The following is a 16,166-nucleotide window of genomic DNA, read 5'->3' on the forward strand; positions in this document are numbered from 1 at the left end:
TGGTGACTTACTTTGTTCTGTCTGTTACTACTTGGAACCACTTAAATCCTACATTCTGTATTTAATAAAATCACTTTTTACTTATTAATTAATTCAGAGTATGTATTAATACCTGGGGGAGCAAACAACTGTGCATATCTCTCTATCAGTGTTATAGAGGGCAAACAATTTATGAGTTTACCCTGTATAAGCTTTATACAGGGTAAAACAGATTTATTTGGGTTTAGGCCCCATGGGGAGTTTGGCATCTGAGTGCTAAAGACAAGCACACTTTTGTGAGCTGTTTTCAGGTAAACCTGCAGCTTTGGGGCAAGTAATTCAGACCCTGGGTCTTTGTTGGAGCAGACGGAAGTGTCTGGCTCAGCAAGACAGGGTGCTGGAGTCCTGAGCTGGCAGGGAAGACAGGAGCAGAGGTAGTCTTGGCACATCAGTTGGCAGCTCTCAGGGGGGTTTCTGTGATCCAACCCATCACAGCTTCAACACTGTTTTTCTCCTTCCAAGACTAATGTTAGTTGTCCTCCATATGTCAGTGGTAGAGTGGGGTTGGGCAAAAGGAGGCACTTTTCTGTGTAATTATGGTTCACAGCCTCTGTTGCACCCCACTACACTGACTCTTTTAGGTGGTGCATTGGCTACTTTATCACGTGTCTGTGTTGCATTTTTTTTTCATTTCCAAGGCATTGTAAGATAGTACCTTCAGAACATCTTTCTTGTTCATTTTTGTTTTAAGGTAAAGTTACAATAAAACAGCAACATACATTGTACTTTACTTATTCGGGATCAGGGTAATATTCAAGGAATCTGACTAAAGATTATGACTTGCTGGCTGGGGAGCCCTCCTCCTCTGAATGCTCCAGAAAGGGTGACCACATTTCTAAATAACCTTCTCTTGTGTACATACTTGCTGTGGAAGTTTTTCCATTATAAGGACACTCCAAATTTTACTATACCACAATTCCCTAGAGGGAGAAGTCACATTTTTCCAATAATGTGCAATACAAAGTCTAACAATAAAAAATAAATTTATTTGTTGTTCCATTTAAAATGTAGATCTTTACTGGAGCATTAAGTAAGCAGATCTGCGGATCTCTAGGAAGCTGCCATTTTGTCATGAAGAATTTTTTTTATAAATTACGGTACTGATCGCATATGACTCCAGTTAAGATCCATCATATTTTTGCAGCTAGGAAGGAGCTCTGTTGGAGATGTTGAGGGGAAAAATGAACATACTTGCACATGTGGTGGTTATGTCCAGGAATTAGACAGTTTGGAGAGGAAATTATTGAAGAGTTTCACTTCATGACAAAATGGCAGCTTCCTAGAGATCCGCAGATCTGCTTACTCTACAGAACCCTGATGTTAAGATGAAAACAATCAAATTTAAAAATAAAAGGCTTCCCCCTCCTTGCAAATTAATATTGATTAATCAATGATTCTTTACAACTTCCCCCCAAAACTAAATCTCTTCAATAATTTCCTCTCCAAACTGTCTAATTCCTGGACATAACCACCACATGTGCAAGTATGTTCATTTTTCCCCTCAACATCTCCAACAGAGCTCCTTCCTAGCTGCAAAAATATGATGGATCTTAACTGGAGTCATATGCGATCAGTACCGTAATTTATAAAAAAAATTCTTTATGAGCTACACAAAGGCAGCTGTATCTAAATACCCCTAACTAATTTTGTTTTTCCCCCATGAAAGAAATTTGGGGGGAAGTTGTAAAGAATCATTGATTAATCAATATTAATTTGCAAGGAGGGGGAAGCCTTTTATTTTTAAATTTGATTGTTTTCATCTTAACATCAGGGTTCTGTAGAGAGCCTCTTACACCTTAATCACCAGCAAGGCAATAGGGGTCCTATATTTCTAGCCCTTACTGTTTTGAATGTCTATTAGTGATACTCTTATTTACACGATCAGACTAGGTTTCTTTTTTTAGCTACTCTCTCCCCTTATAAAAACAGTTAGACCTTTTTATGTGTTTCCAGGATTCTCATCGTCAGAGGGAGATAATTGAAGAGAGATACACTAAATACAAGGAAATTGTGGGCTCTCTACAGCAGCAGCTGGAGGATTCAAAGCGCAGAATCAGAAACTTCAAAGTATGTCTGTCTCCTTTCTCTTGTGTTGTTCCCCCTTGTATTCAGTCACTAGCAGATGTGCATTTTATGGAGATTAGCTCAAGTTGCAGGCATTGACTAAAATCCTATATGAGCAATGTTTCTGCTTCGCTTATCAGGCCTTGCCTGCCAAGTGTGCAGCCAAATGGGCCCCAGCTCTGTCAGCATTTATTCCCTAGAAACACCCCATTGCACTTTTTCTATTTGCTTTCCTTCTGGTCCTCTAACTTAAAAGGTATATTTACAGACCTAATTTTCCCCAATTCCCCAAGTGAAAAGTACCCTGGTCCCCTCTCTCAGCTACCAACCTTATCTACTTCTAGCAAAGTGCTCATTCATCATGTCACTTCTCATTGGTTACACTGTTAATAGCAGCTTCCTTTAACTGGAAATTGAGGATTTCTTGGGGCACAGGGTGGCAGGGCAGCTTCCTGCGCCAGTCAAGAAGGAGTTAAAGAGCTCATGAATCTTTTAAGGATGGGTCCTTAAAAGAGAGGGGGATCCAGGCTCATGCTGGGTAGCAGCTGGTAAAAAAACTGCACTAGAGCACAGAGCTCCCTGGTCCCAGGCAACAGGCTGTCTACTGAGAAAAATGCTTGAGAGCACCAGCCACACTGAGCTCTCTGATGAAAAAGAGGGACCAGCTTTTCCTTACTTTTCTTTGTGAAGCCCTGGGATTCAGCTGGGGTTGTTTGGACATGCAAGGGATAAGGAGCCCAGATCTTCCTCCCAAGGACTATTGGCCTTTACCCTGCATGAGGCTGCAAGGACCTGGACCATTTGTGAGCCATGGACATCTTTGACTTTTCCTTTTGGACTATTTTAGCCCCAACCAGAAGAGAGCAGACTCCCTCAGAGTTATGTAGCCCAAGTACATAACCCAGACTACAGTCATGCTGCCCTCCAAAGAAGGATATCCAAGACCAGAGAGGGGCACCCCACCCTTAACCCAGCAGGCCATCAGAGAGATACAACTTATCACACACACAGAAAAGGCAACAGATGATGGCAAAGACCAAAATAAAACAAAAGGTCCTTACCAATATTCTCACAAAACAACAGAGACAAAGTGAAACTCGCTTTCTTTCAACTATTTTGCAGGCCAGTGGTCAAACTCTAGTCAAGTTGCCCATGCTTCTCTTGACCTGCTGCACACAAACAGGGAAGAATTGGTCGGGGAAGTAGACGTGGGTGGCAACCTGGGCAGCAGTGACCGTGAGATGGTCGAGTTCAGGATCCTGACAAAAGGAAGAAAGGAGAGCAGCAGAATACGAACCCTGGACTTCAGAAAAGCAGACTTTGACTCCCTCAGAGGACTGATGGGTAGGATCCCCTGGGAGGCTAATATGAGGGGGAAAGGAGTCCAGGATAGCTGATTGTATTTTTTAAGGGCGCAGGAACAAACCATCCCAATGTGTAGAAAGAATAGTAAATATGGCAGGTGACCAGCTTGGGTTAACAGAGAAATCTTTGGTGAGCTTAAACACAAAAAGGAGGCTTACAAGAAGTGGAATTGGACAGATGACTAGGGAGGAGTATAAAAACATTGCTCGAGCATGCAGGGGTGTAATCGCAAAGGCCAAAGCACAGTTAGAGTTGCAGCTAGCAAGGGATGTGAAAGGTAACAAGAAGGGTTTCAACAGGTAAGTTAGCAACAAGAAGGTGGTCTGGGAAAGTGTGTGACCCTTACTGAATGGGGGAGGCAACGTAGTAACAGATGATGTGTAAAAAGATTAAGTACTCAATTTTTTTTTGCTTCGGTCTTCACAGACAAGGTCGGCTCCCAGACTGCTGCACTGGGTAGCACAGTATGGGGAGAAGGTGAGCAGCCCTCAGTGGTGAAAGAACAGTTTAAGGACTATTTAGTAAAGTTGGACATGCATAAGTCCCTGGGGCCGGGTGCAATGCATCCAAGGGTGCTGAGGGAGTTGGCTGATGTGATTGCAGAGCCATTGGCCATTACCTTTGAAAACTTGTGGTGATTGAGGGAGGTCCCAGATGATTGGAAAAGGGCAATTATAGTGACAATTTTTTAAAAAAGGGAAGAAGGAGATTTTGGGGGACTACAGACCAGTCATCCTCACCTTAGTCCCCAGAAAAATGATGCAGCAGGTCCTCAAGGAATCCATTTTGAAGCAGTTGGAGGAGAGGAAGGTGATCAGGAACAGTCAACATGGATTCACCAAGGGCAAGTCATGCCTGACCAAGCTGATTTCATTCTATGATGAGATAACTGGCTCTGTGGATAGGGAGAAAGTGGTGGACATGATATATCTTGGCTTTAGCAAAGCTTTTGATACGGTCTCCCACAGTATTCTTGCCAGCAAGTTAAAAAAGTATGGATTGGATGAATGGACTATAAGGTGGATGCAAAGCTGGCTAGATCGTCGGACTCAACAGGTAGTGATCAACGGTTCGATGTCTAATTGGCAGCCAGTATCAAGCGGAGTGCCCCAGGGGTTGGTCCTGGGGCTGGTTTTTTTCAACTTCTTCACTAATGATCTGGATGATGGGATGGACTGCACCCTCAGCAAATTTGCGGATCATACTTAACTGGGGGTAGTGGTAGATACGCTGGAGGGTAGGGATAGGGTCCAGAGTGACCTAGACAAATTGAGGGATTGGGCTAAAAGAAATCTGATGAGGTTCAACAAGGGCAAGTGCAGCGTCCTGCACTTAGGACAGAAGAATCCCATGCACTGCTACAGGCTGGGGACCGACTGGCTAAGCAGCAGTTCTGCAGAAAAGGACCTGGGGATTACAGTGGACGAGAAGCTGGATATGAGTCAACAGTGTGCCCTTTTTGCCACAAAGGCTAACGGCATATTGGGCTGCATTAGTAGGAGAGTTGCCAGCAGATTGAGGAAAGTGATTGTTCCCCTCTATTTGGCACTGGTGAGGCCACATCTGTAGTATTGCATCCAGTTTTGGGCCGCCCACTACAGAAAGGATGTGGACAATTTGGAGAGAGTCCATCGGAGGGCAACGAAAATGATTAGGGTGCTGGGGCACATGACTTCTGAGGAGAGGCTGAGGCAACTGAGCTTATTTAGTCTGTAAAAGAGAAGAGTGAGGCGGGATTTGATAGCAACCTTCAACTACCTGAAGGGGGGTTCCAAAGAGGATGGAGCTAGGCTGTTCTCAGTGGTGGCAGATGACAGAACAGGAGCAGTGATCTCAAGTTGCAGTGGGGAAGGTCTAGGTTGGATATTGGGAAAAACTACGTCAGGAGGGTGGTGAAGCTCTGCAATGGGTTACCTAGGGAGGCGGTGGAATCTCCATGCTTAGAGGTTTTTAAGGCCCAGCTTGACAAAGCCCCGGCTGGGATGATTTAGTTAGTGTTGGTCCTGCTTTGAGCAAGGGATTGGACTAGATGAGTTCCTAAGGTCTCTTCCAACCCTGATATTCTATGAAGACTCCAAGCTATGTTCAATGATTTAGTTGTATTTGGGGGGCTTTGTTTTGTTTTGGGGTAGTATGTAATGTCTACTGATTCTGAGCTCATAAGCGTGGAATTATTGATCTATTTCCTCTAGCAGAGAAATAAGAGAGGTGTTCTGGGCATTGACTAGCAGCTGACGGTGTTGCTATAGTAAAAAGCCCATGACTTCTCTGACATGTCCAAGCTATACTTCTACAGGGAAGGACTAACAGGAAGTGTGCAAGGCAGCATCCATTTCAATTCAAGTGCTGGAGTTAACCTTCAACTTCCCCCACTTCTCATGTCCCTCCGCAGCAGTTACCATGAGCAATTACCAGATTTGGAAACCTGTTGAAATGCTGGCTGGCAGCAAGGGCTGCATCAGCTGAGAGTGTAATGCAATATTGCACTAAGCTGATCGAGCTCACTGTGCTGGCTTGATCTGAATTTATATTAAGAACCCAATACTTGGCTTATTCCAAAATAATAATTTCCCCTTTCTTTAGACAACAGGAAACATTTCATGGCTTCCCTTTAGTCAGGCCTAATTTGTTTTTTGCACAATATACAGTCTTCTTTGCTGTCACAGCTGTTGCAAATAGAACGGAATGTTCAAAAGCAGGTAACAGAAGGGTGCTAATCTGATTTCAGTGATCAGCCTGGCTTAGTTCAAGAAATCCCTCTTTATTGCTTACATTTCTTACCCTGCACTGAATTGTCTTATCTGCCTCAAATCCACTATTGTTTTGCTTCTTTGTTATTGTTACAATTTATCATTAGCTATTCTATCACTCAGCCTTATGGAAGAGAGCGAGATCTAGAGAGATCAAAGTTCCTGCTTGCTAACTGTTTCAATTCACACTTTATATACAGTGCAGTTCTCTCACTGTAATAAAGTAGCCAAGTATTTGGTAAGTGATAAGGAAGTGTATGTTAAAAGGGAGTTTTTATAAAGAGCTTCTGTGGTGTGCAGTGGCCTCATATCAACCTTTTTACATACAGCTTCTTGCCTGAGTCAGCCTCCCTCCTCCTGTATGACCTTTAAGCCCTTCCTCACCGAATGTGCTTCTTTCAGCTTGCTTTCTGACATTAATCTCAGAGAAGGCACTATTTGGTCTCACTTTTGGACCTGATTATTTTATTTTAAGCAACAAAAATAAAAACAAACACAAACCAGAAGGTGCATGGTCACTCTTTGTAGATTGCTATCCCAAGATCAATTTTGCCCCATCCCTTTGTTTTCAGTTGGCTCCTCTCCTTCTCACCTCCCTCCCATACTCTGTAATTTCATCTATTGAATTTAGGCTCATGACAGGCTGTAAAAAGCCCGGTTGCTTAGAAGATCAGAACAAGTTATAAGTGCTATCTGGACAGATAAAAATGTCAGATTTCCTGCAATGGGGAAGGTGGGGAGTGGGCTGAGTAACAATAAGCATAGTACTGAGCTGACAGTCGGGGCCTGAAAGATAGTGAAGAAAAGAGAACTGAGGGTAGGGGAAGGAAGAGGAGGAAGGGCAGAACACAGTAATAGAACTGATAATAAAACAGTATGTAGAATAACAAAATGAAGTAAGAGAGAGAAAATTCACAGTGATGGGCACTCTGCTACATAGAACTGAACATTTTAAGAAAAGTTCCCTGCCCTGAACAGCTTACAGCCTAAATATGCAAACAAACAGCTTACAAGCTAAATATGCAAATAACGATAACAAAAAGCAAAACCATGAAGGGTGTGGGAAAAGGGTGTAAGAGAGAAGCTGCCAACTCTGAAAATGGAGAGGCTTGTTGCAATGCAGAGATTGCAGGTGAAGTATTCGCCCCAAGTACTGCTTGTTAATAGGTCTGTTTTAAGATCGGATATTTGGAGGGAGTGAAAATGAAGGAAGAACAGCTTTACAGTTCCATATTCAGGAAAAAATCCTGAAATTTGTTTTTCCTTTTAAAGGTTATTACTGCAGGATGTATATTCTAGGTACCAAGTCCTTCATTGACACACAAGGGGATTAATGTGTGTAATTCCCATTAGTATTAATAGGAGCAAATCCCCTGTACATTAATGGGACAAAAGCTCCCTTTTAGTCTCTAAATTAATGCTGGGGGGGAAAAGGGGGGCGGTTTCCAAAGTGTAATACTACCAAGAATGATAAATTGTAGGATGCTTTTAAGAAAATCCCCTGATGCTTTTTGTGAGGAAATTGAGTAGCAAAGTGTAGTACTCCATGAACCAGTACATATGAGTGTTATCATCCCTTCTCATCTGAAGAAATAAAGTAATTTAGAAACTAAGCCAACCTGTTAATCTTGTTTTGGAGAGCAATATATCTAAAGACCCCTTGCTTCAATGCTAAAACACATTTCCAGATATTTTTGGTTAAATTGCATTGTTTAAATGTTCTGCTCTAGCCTCTAGACCAAGTGCCTCCTCTCAACAAAGTAATATGCTGTATGCACATATCCAGATGCTTTTTACTGTATAAATAAGAACAGCATATATGGGATTTTACTTTATTTTAAAATTGGGAGGAAAAATGGAAAAGAAATTTCAGGTTTTCATAGGTGAAATATCAAGCCTGTATTTAAAACTTTTGGATTTAATTAATGGGAGGAGAAAATGGATTTGAGTTTTGCAGTTACTTAGATTTCTTGTTGGAAAAAGTTGATGTGGATCAGTGTTCAGTTGTGTCATCAATGCATGCATGCTCTGTCCTTCTGTTTCGTTCTGGGGTCTAGACGTGATTATACAGGAAAGGAAACATGCCACATTTATGCAGCTTGTTATAGTGGCAAGAAACATCCAAGCTCCCTGGGCAAGCAGGGAAAGTAGCTTCTTTCTCGGAGTTCTGTATGTTGACAAGAGCTAGAAATTTGGGACAAAATCAGATGTAAACCTAACTACAAGATTTATGTTCTGGGGATTGGAATCAGAGTTTATCAGTTTCATGCTAAAAAATACCATCTCTGTGTATAACTAAATTGGAGGCTGTTTTTAATCTCAGTAAATAAGGAGATATATAACTTATGTAATTCACATTTTTCACAGAAAACATGTTCATTGCCTTTCTTAGGATGAGAAAATGGATGCTGATGTTTCCGACATACAAGTGGCAGCTCTCTCCTCCAACTGGCAGACTAAAACCAGCTTTATGTCCAGCTCACTGCTTTCAGATTCAGGCTGTAAGTATTGTTATTTAATAGGAAAACTCCACAACACAATTGGGTATCCTCTGCTTTTAAAACTATTTTAGTGGAATGACAAAGACCCCACTGAAATCATCATAGGATTCTTGCTCGCTTTCAGCTTCAGGCACTGAATTTATTGCTTTACCTCGTTAGTGCTATGTCACACTGGGATTTTTTCCATTTGGAAATACTGTAATATGAATCCTGGCAGTGGTAACCTTAGATTTAAAAGACATTGGATTTTCAGGTCACATGCAGATACCCAACCAAAGCACCCCCTACAAATTCCTATTAATGATTCTGTCTGACATTCGTGCCAGTGGAGTTTAACAGCAGAAGCAGAATTCCCTGTCCATTACCTCCTTTTTGGAAAGTTGCTGTTTGGTTGCAACTTCCAGCCCATGAGTTTATGCGTAACAGGTCACAAGAGGCTGCGGCGGTCTCTCAAAGAGGTAGTATTGTGATGAATGGGAGACTCTGAAGGGATGATGAGCTCCAACTCTAATGAAGTTGATTCTTTTCTGAACACTACTAAACCATCTCTGCCACAGCTGACTTACAAAAATACCTCTGAAGAGATGTTTTGGTCTCTGGAACATGCCAGTTTGCAACAGGTATCAGATTTTTTTTTTTAATCCTGGAGAATGATACCCCTACAATTTTGTCACACACACCCCCAAATAATTTCAACATATACAGGTTGAATGCTGTACTATACATTTGAAGCATTGTACTCTGTATTTTTCTGAAACAGTGTCACAGTTCAGTGCTACCTGCGCCTTTCATCCCTCTTTGGTCTCTCTGAGTGCCCCCATACAGGTGACAGGCCTTGAGTCCTCACCTCCTCAGTGTGGAATCCTGTGGTTCTGTCACTCTTAAACTGTCTCACAGGGGTGCGGACTCTGTGTACCAACTATGATTGCTCAGCAGACCCAATGGATTTGGCTACCTTGGTTCTTCCCTTCTGAGCCATGACCAATGGAAAATAGTTACCCAGAACAACCTTTTCAAAACCAAGCATTGTTTAATCACAACAGTAGATACACAGCATGTCATGACAAAAGGTTTTGAAACACAATAAGAGGTCTACACATATATCTGTTTTGCCTATAGGCTTAGGTAGGCAAGCTTATCCCAAATGTAAATCGTGTAAATGGTGAATTCTCTAACTTGAAGTCTTTAAACCATGATTGGAGGACTTCAGTAACTCAGCCAGAGGTCTATTACAGAAGTGGGTGGATGAGGTTCTGTGGACTGCAATGTGCAGGAGGTTAGACTAGATGATCACAATGGTCCTTTCTGACCTTAAAGTCTATGAGGTAAAATTTAAAAAGTAAATGATCCCAATATTATCTTTTAAATACCAGCAAGTGGAGCTATCTGAAGCTATTGTTCTCTTTCCTGCACGTGTGCAAATAACTGCTGCCTGAATTAACCTCTTGCAATCCTATAGCAAAAAACGCACAGTACCAATCAACCACAATATTTAATATTCATATAATATTACCGGCATCCCCATGTCCTTCACACAGAGTAAAGATATTCTCTATGAGTGGCATTTATAGGAGTTTATTACCCAAGTAATTTTTACCTACTTCAGCAGTTGTGGTTCTGAGAAACAATTTTGGAAAGTAAACAAATAGATTTGCCAACCCCTTATTCTTCCTCTCTGACCCTAGACAGGGCTTCTTGCAGACTAATATAAATACAATGTTTTGGTTGGAACCCTTTGTTAAAATATTAGAAGACCGAAGATTGCCAGACCCTGAGTGAGGATTACAGGCAGGCAAAAAATGATGAGGGGATGGGAAACAATTTTATATTCCATCCCTCTGTGTGTGGGGTGGCGGTAAGATAGATATATAGAAAGGGAACTGGATTGCATTCGTTTATGTTACCTGACAAGGGGCCTTGCAAAACTATGGGCCATCTCTGATCCTGTAAGGTGGTAATTAGTGCTTCCATAGCAAACTTCATTTTTATAGCACTTCACAAACGATATTGATTGCATAGTGTATGGGATTATCATCGTCGTTTCATCATACTTCTTCTGTTACAGTCCTTGGTTATGAATCTTTGACAGTCACCTCTTAATTTAGTATCAATCAGATGAAACACTATAACATACTTCTGTGAAACTGTACAGAAAATCTACCAATTTATTCTGCCTTGGTCTGCTGCTTCAGCACATCTGAGCTCTTATATCTACACAGCACAAGGAATCTCACCACAGGATCAGAGGAGATACTCTTTTTTTTTAGGTGGAAGTCCTGACACAGTCTGTCTTGCAGTGCAATCTAGTAACTATCTCTGACATTCTATCAACTATCTCCAAGTTGTAACTGAAATCAGTATATTTGAAAATGTAGAAAAAAATCCAAAAATATTTATAATAAATTTAAATTAGTATTCTATTATTGTTTAAGAGGGCAATTAAAGCTGTGATTAATCAAAACTATTTTTAATCTACTTAATTTGTTTTGCATTAATCACTTGAGTTAACTGTGGTTAATTGACAGCCCTACTTTGTGGTGATGGAGGTAAATACAAATGTGGAGTCTGTGTTTGTATATTATTACATCTCTCCTTGATTAAATATGATTTTCTTCCAAATAAGAACTGGAAACACAATTAGCAACTATAATTTTTATAACATTCATGGATTTCTGTACGGGAAGTAGCAGTGGTCTACCTGAATCATACCTGAAAGGGGGCCATATCGAAATATCACAACCGCATGAGGCAAAGAGCAAAAATTGAATGGGTCCTTGAAATGGAATTCTTCTTCAACCATTAGAGAAGTGGTTCCACCAGGGTAGAGCAAAATGATAGGGTAACCTGGGGTAAGCTTGAATGGCCACTCCCCACAATGTACCTGTTCTTTGGCTGAACAGTGGAATTCATTTTCTAGAGCTAATCAGAAACCTTTCAGCAGAACTAAACTCTCTGGAGGGGAAAAAAAAAAAAAGCGGTGCTTGATAAGAGCATTGATCCCACTGTAATCATTATGGTACATCTGCATTCAACATCATATGGGGAAAGTTCCTTTCTAAGAATATAAACGTGGCTGAACGATTGCTGCTTACTGAGTTTTTCTTAACTTTTATAATTGGTTGGGGCGGCGTTTCCCATATGGTCATTTTGACTAACCCATCCTCATAGGTCTGGTGGCAATCCTCTCATGAACCTGTCCAGCACTATGATTTCTATCATCTTCTCCATGCTGTGGATCTCTGGGCACAGCCACTTCCACCTTAGATGGATCAGGTCGAATAATTGTGACCTCAGCATCTGGTTGCTGTCCTGGTACCTCCACTCATAGAACCTCTGGGCCCTTATAGCTGTCATCACCCCAGATCTCACCAGGATCTCTGCCTTCAGCTGGGGGTAATCTGTGGCTGCTTCTGCTGCTATGTCATAGTAGGCCTTCTGGGCTTTCCCACACAGGAAAGGGGCAAGGATGCTGGCCCACCGGTCTTGGGGTCAGGCCTCATGTAGGGCCGTTCTCTCAAAGGCCTTCACATCATCTTCCACCGTCATCTTTTGCAGGTAACTCCTGGCCCTTAGGGGTCGTGTCTCATTAAGGCCATTAATCAGAGTGGTCAGGGCCTTCAGCTGGCTCATGACCTCCTGCAGGGTGGCTCGATCCTGGGCTGCCTGGCTTAGCAGCAGCTGATTCGTTTCCTGTTGAAGTCGTACCGACTCCTGTTGGGTGGTCAATTGGGCCCTGGTAACCTCTTGTTATGCTCTGTGGCCTGCACCAGTGCCCTCACTACATTGTCCATTTTGCGGTGGGGTGAGGGGTGATTTACCTTGCCCTGGGATGGTTCTCAGTGCCAATGCAATGCCACTTCTGACACCACGTGTGGCAAGGCACCCTTTCTGCCTCTCCGGACTTAACACTCCCACCTCTGGCCGGGATAGGGCCTGGGGGTAAATCAGCACCACTCTGGAGTGTGTCTTTCTTCCCTTTTTGGTGTTTGTTTCTCAGAGCCTTCCCAGTAGGCCTCCGGGCAGGCCTGAGGAGCACTCCTCTTTTCCTGGCCCCCTCACTGGGGCAGGTATTATCCTGTTGCTGGCCCCAGGGTGTCAGTCCTTCCCCTAAACAGGCACTAGGTTTGGATGTCTCCCACACTGGAGAAGCCTATCTCCCTGCTGCCACCAGCCTTGCAGCAGTTTCTCCCCCACCCACTAGGAGAGATGTTTTAACAAGTTTCAGGCAGCCCTTAATTGGACTCAGGTTTCCCTAATTGACCTGAAGTAACCCTTTCCCAGCTTGTAGGAAAAAGGGCCTTTTGCATTCTAGGGCTAACATACCTGTTTTCCCAGACCCTCTTGCAGCCATCCAGCCTGCCTTTGTCATAGTCCTTGCTTTTAAAAACCTGAGATGATGTGGAGGACTTTTCTTGTTGCCTATATGGTAAAGAATTACCCATAAAAATCTTGTGTGTCTCAGATTTTCTTGTTTCTTTATTCTTAATGGAAAGGAATTGAATACAAAATCTTTTCAATGTCTTAGTTTATCTTGCCTATTCTGTAGAAGTCTTTTAGTGAGGTTTTTGAGGCTCTGTAGGGAGAAAGGCTTTAGAATCTTTGTTTTGTGCTCTTTTGTGCTAGTTGATTCTGAAGGAATACACAGTTTTTATTCACATGATTAGGTTTTTTTAATTTCTCAGTGTACTGATTACTTACCCTCTTAATAGTAGCTGCTATTGTGGTGGTCTTTACCTTCGTCAAGAAAATGAGTTTCCTCCAAAACCATTAGTATCTCTTTCCAAACTTGATGTGTCACTTATATGGTGAGCCTAATCTCCATCAGTCAGAGAATTGAAGGCCCTGAAGTTATTTCCAGAATTTTTGAGGACTGTGAAATATTCTGGCAGCAATTCACATAACCAATTCTTCTTGCCATCACTAAGGCTAAGATTATGTCACAGAAGTCACGGACATTGGGGACCTCCGCGGATGGCAGGGGACCCTCCCACAGCTGCCCAACAGCTGCAGACGGTGAGACCCCCACAACTGACCAGCTGCCGCTGCTGGCAAGGGTCCCCCCTGCAGTGGCTCAGCCACTGTGAGTAGCCGGAGCCCCCCGGCAGCTTCCAGCCACCAATGGCAGAGGGACCCGAAGCTACTCAGCGGCCACAGGTGGGGGGCCCGCGCAGCTCCTCAGCCGCCGCTTGCAGGGGCCCCGCCCTGCAGCTAATCAGTCGATGGGAGCAGGGCCTCCTGTCCCCCCGCAGCTCCCCAGACTCCGCTGCTGGCAGCCATCTCCCCTCCTACCTAGAGTGACCAGATGTCCCGATTTTATAGGGACAGTCCTGATTTTTGGGTCTTTTTCTTATATAGGCTTCTATTACCCCCCACCCCCGTCCCGATTTTTCACATTTGCTGTCTGGTCACCCTACTCCTACCCCCGCAACTCCCATCCCCGCAGGGTGTTGGGGACCCCTCCCAGGCACTGGGCAATGGGGTCACTGCAGCTCTTAGCGACTGCAGCAGGGACAGGGTGCTGGATCCTCCTCCATCCCCATTTTGTCAGGAATGTTTTTATTAATGTTTGTTTATTGCCCGTGATCTGTCCATGACTTTTGCTAAAAATATCCATGACAAAACCGTGGGCTTAGCCATCACCATTGAAAGGCAGGTAGTAAATCAGTCATTTGAGTCACCTCAGTGGCATATGCTCCATGCACTTTTAATTTCAAGCAGTGATATTTATCAGCACTAATTTAAGGCTTTGACAATTATATCTGATCTTCTTTTCCTGAGCCCCAGGATATTTAATAAAATCGACAATGAGTCTCTCTTACTTTGTCACTCATTACCTGTGGCTAATTTATCTCCTTGCTTGTTCAGAAACAGAAGACTAGACTTTAGCCATGTGAACCAATAATATTTTTGCTCAGTCACTCACAGTAGTTGTGTGCTAGACCTTATAATGTTAGTATAATGTAGCCAGTAGCACTACAAGCTTCCCCTATGTTTCCCTGCCAGTGTGGTTTAGCCCTGACTTAGAGAGCTCATTGTAGGGTAGGAGAGAAGACAATTTTGATATAATTTAGAAATGAAGGAGACTCTGGAATTAAACCTTGATCTATGTAAAATTGTTGAAGGGAAAGAGAAGAAAATAAATGATAAAAAATAAATAAACTGCAATCTGTGTATTTATAGATATATTTAGTATGGAGATACTAATTACAGCAGTCAATGAAAGGGATAGCAATTAGTCATCTGCTTCATGTCTGGTCTTCATGTTTTTGTTATAATTTCTACAATTACAATATCTTTTCCATAACCAGCTATTTTATAGAGTGCTAGTTTTGCTTACTATACCCCTGTTCTTAGAAAGGAAGAGGTTTAACTGAGAGCATAATTTAGACAAGAAGGCACTCATTAGATACATGGTTTGCAGTCCATATTATTTTCAGCTGCAACTGAAAAAAGGTTAGTCTAAAAAAAATCAGCTACTGGCTGTTATCTATAGAATAATCCTCGGAAATTGCTTTTTTTTTCATGGCCACTGTGTTTTTCTGCAGTTTTATATTACTAAGCTTCTAACAATTGCAGATGCTTTGCATTAGTTCTGTAAATTGATTCCTGTCCTTCTGTTTGTACAGTTTATCGTTTCAAGGTTTTGACCTGGAATATTTCCCAGAAGTCATATAGCTTCTCGGCTTTATATTGTTGATGGGTGTCTCTATCCCAGGCTTTCATACCCTAAGCCTGCAGAGAGGAAAATAGTGGTTAGTCTTCCTGGTCTCATAAAACTGGGATCACAGCATTCCATTATCCATTGGTTTTGCTGATACATAGCACTCTTATGTTACCATGGTATATAGTAGGGATGGACTAACCACTGGGCAAAATAAATAATCCTGAACCTTTGTCCTTCCCACTATAACACATACACACTCACCCCCCTGTAGTGCTGGCTTTCTCTATGCCTCTAGTCCCAGGCCATACCTAAGTGTTGGCAGACAGTAGTGATTTGTTTGTATCATAGGGGGGATGTAAAAGAGAATAAAGTGGGAGATTTGCCAATTTTGATGGAGAGTTCTTATCGAATATAAGGGACAGCATGGCAGAAAGCACAAAGACACATGTGGGGAAAGTAGGCAAGCTGTGATCAAGGCAGACATCATGGGCAGACCAAAGTCAGGGGATGATGTTGCAGTAAGAAATTAGATTTGAAAGACAAGTTAGGACTAAATGGTGAAGGGCCTTATATGGTGTAAAATTGGAGATGGGGGACAGAGAGAGAGTGGGGTGAAAAGATGAGTGTGAAGTGGTTGAAACAATGGGCCAGGAAGATGAGCCTAAAGACCACATTTTGAAAGAACATCTCAAGCACAGGGTGATAGCTGTTAAAATTTTTATCTTAGTTACTGCAACTGCAGATTCAACTCTTAGTCATAGGTGTCTAATCCTTTTTTAAATC

General features: G+C 42.4%; 1 protein-coding gene and 1 long non-coding RNA gene across 4 annotated transcripts in view; one reads left to right on the forward strand and one right to left on the reverse strand.

Moving 5' to 3' along the window:
• CEP128 (centrosomal protein 128) overlaps window positions 1-16,166 on the forward strand; it is a 437,566-nt gene that overhangs the window by 401,567 nt on the left and 19,833 nt on the right. For all 3 annotated transcript variants that reach the window (XM_045015395.1, XM_045015394.1, XM_045015396.1), the window contains 2 exons: window positions 1,993-2,106; window positions 8,611-8,719. In XM_045015395.1, coding sequence (XP_044871330.1) covers window positions 1,993-2,106; window positions 8,611-8,719 — 223 coding nt within the window. The remainder of the gene's footprint in view (window positions 1-1,992; window positions 2,107-8,610; window positions 8,720-16,166) is intronic.
• Window positions 14,959-16,166, reverse strand: part of LOC123369614 — a 49,991-nt gene continuing 48,783 nt past the window's right edge. Inside the window, exon 5 of the long non-coding RNA XR_006579106.1 lies at window positions 14,959-15,451. This is a non-coding gene — a long non-coding RNA (uncharacterized LOC123369614). The remainder of the gene's footprint in view (window positions 15,452-16,166) is intronic.

This window comes from Mauremys mutica, chromosome 4, assembly GCF_020497125.1.
Source record: "Mauremys mutica isolate MM-2020 ecotype Southern chromosome 4, ASM2049712v1, whole genome shotgun sequence".
Lineage (NCBI taxonomy): Eukaryota > Metazoa > Chordata > Testudines > Geoemydidae > Mauremys > Mauremys mutica.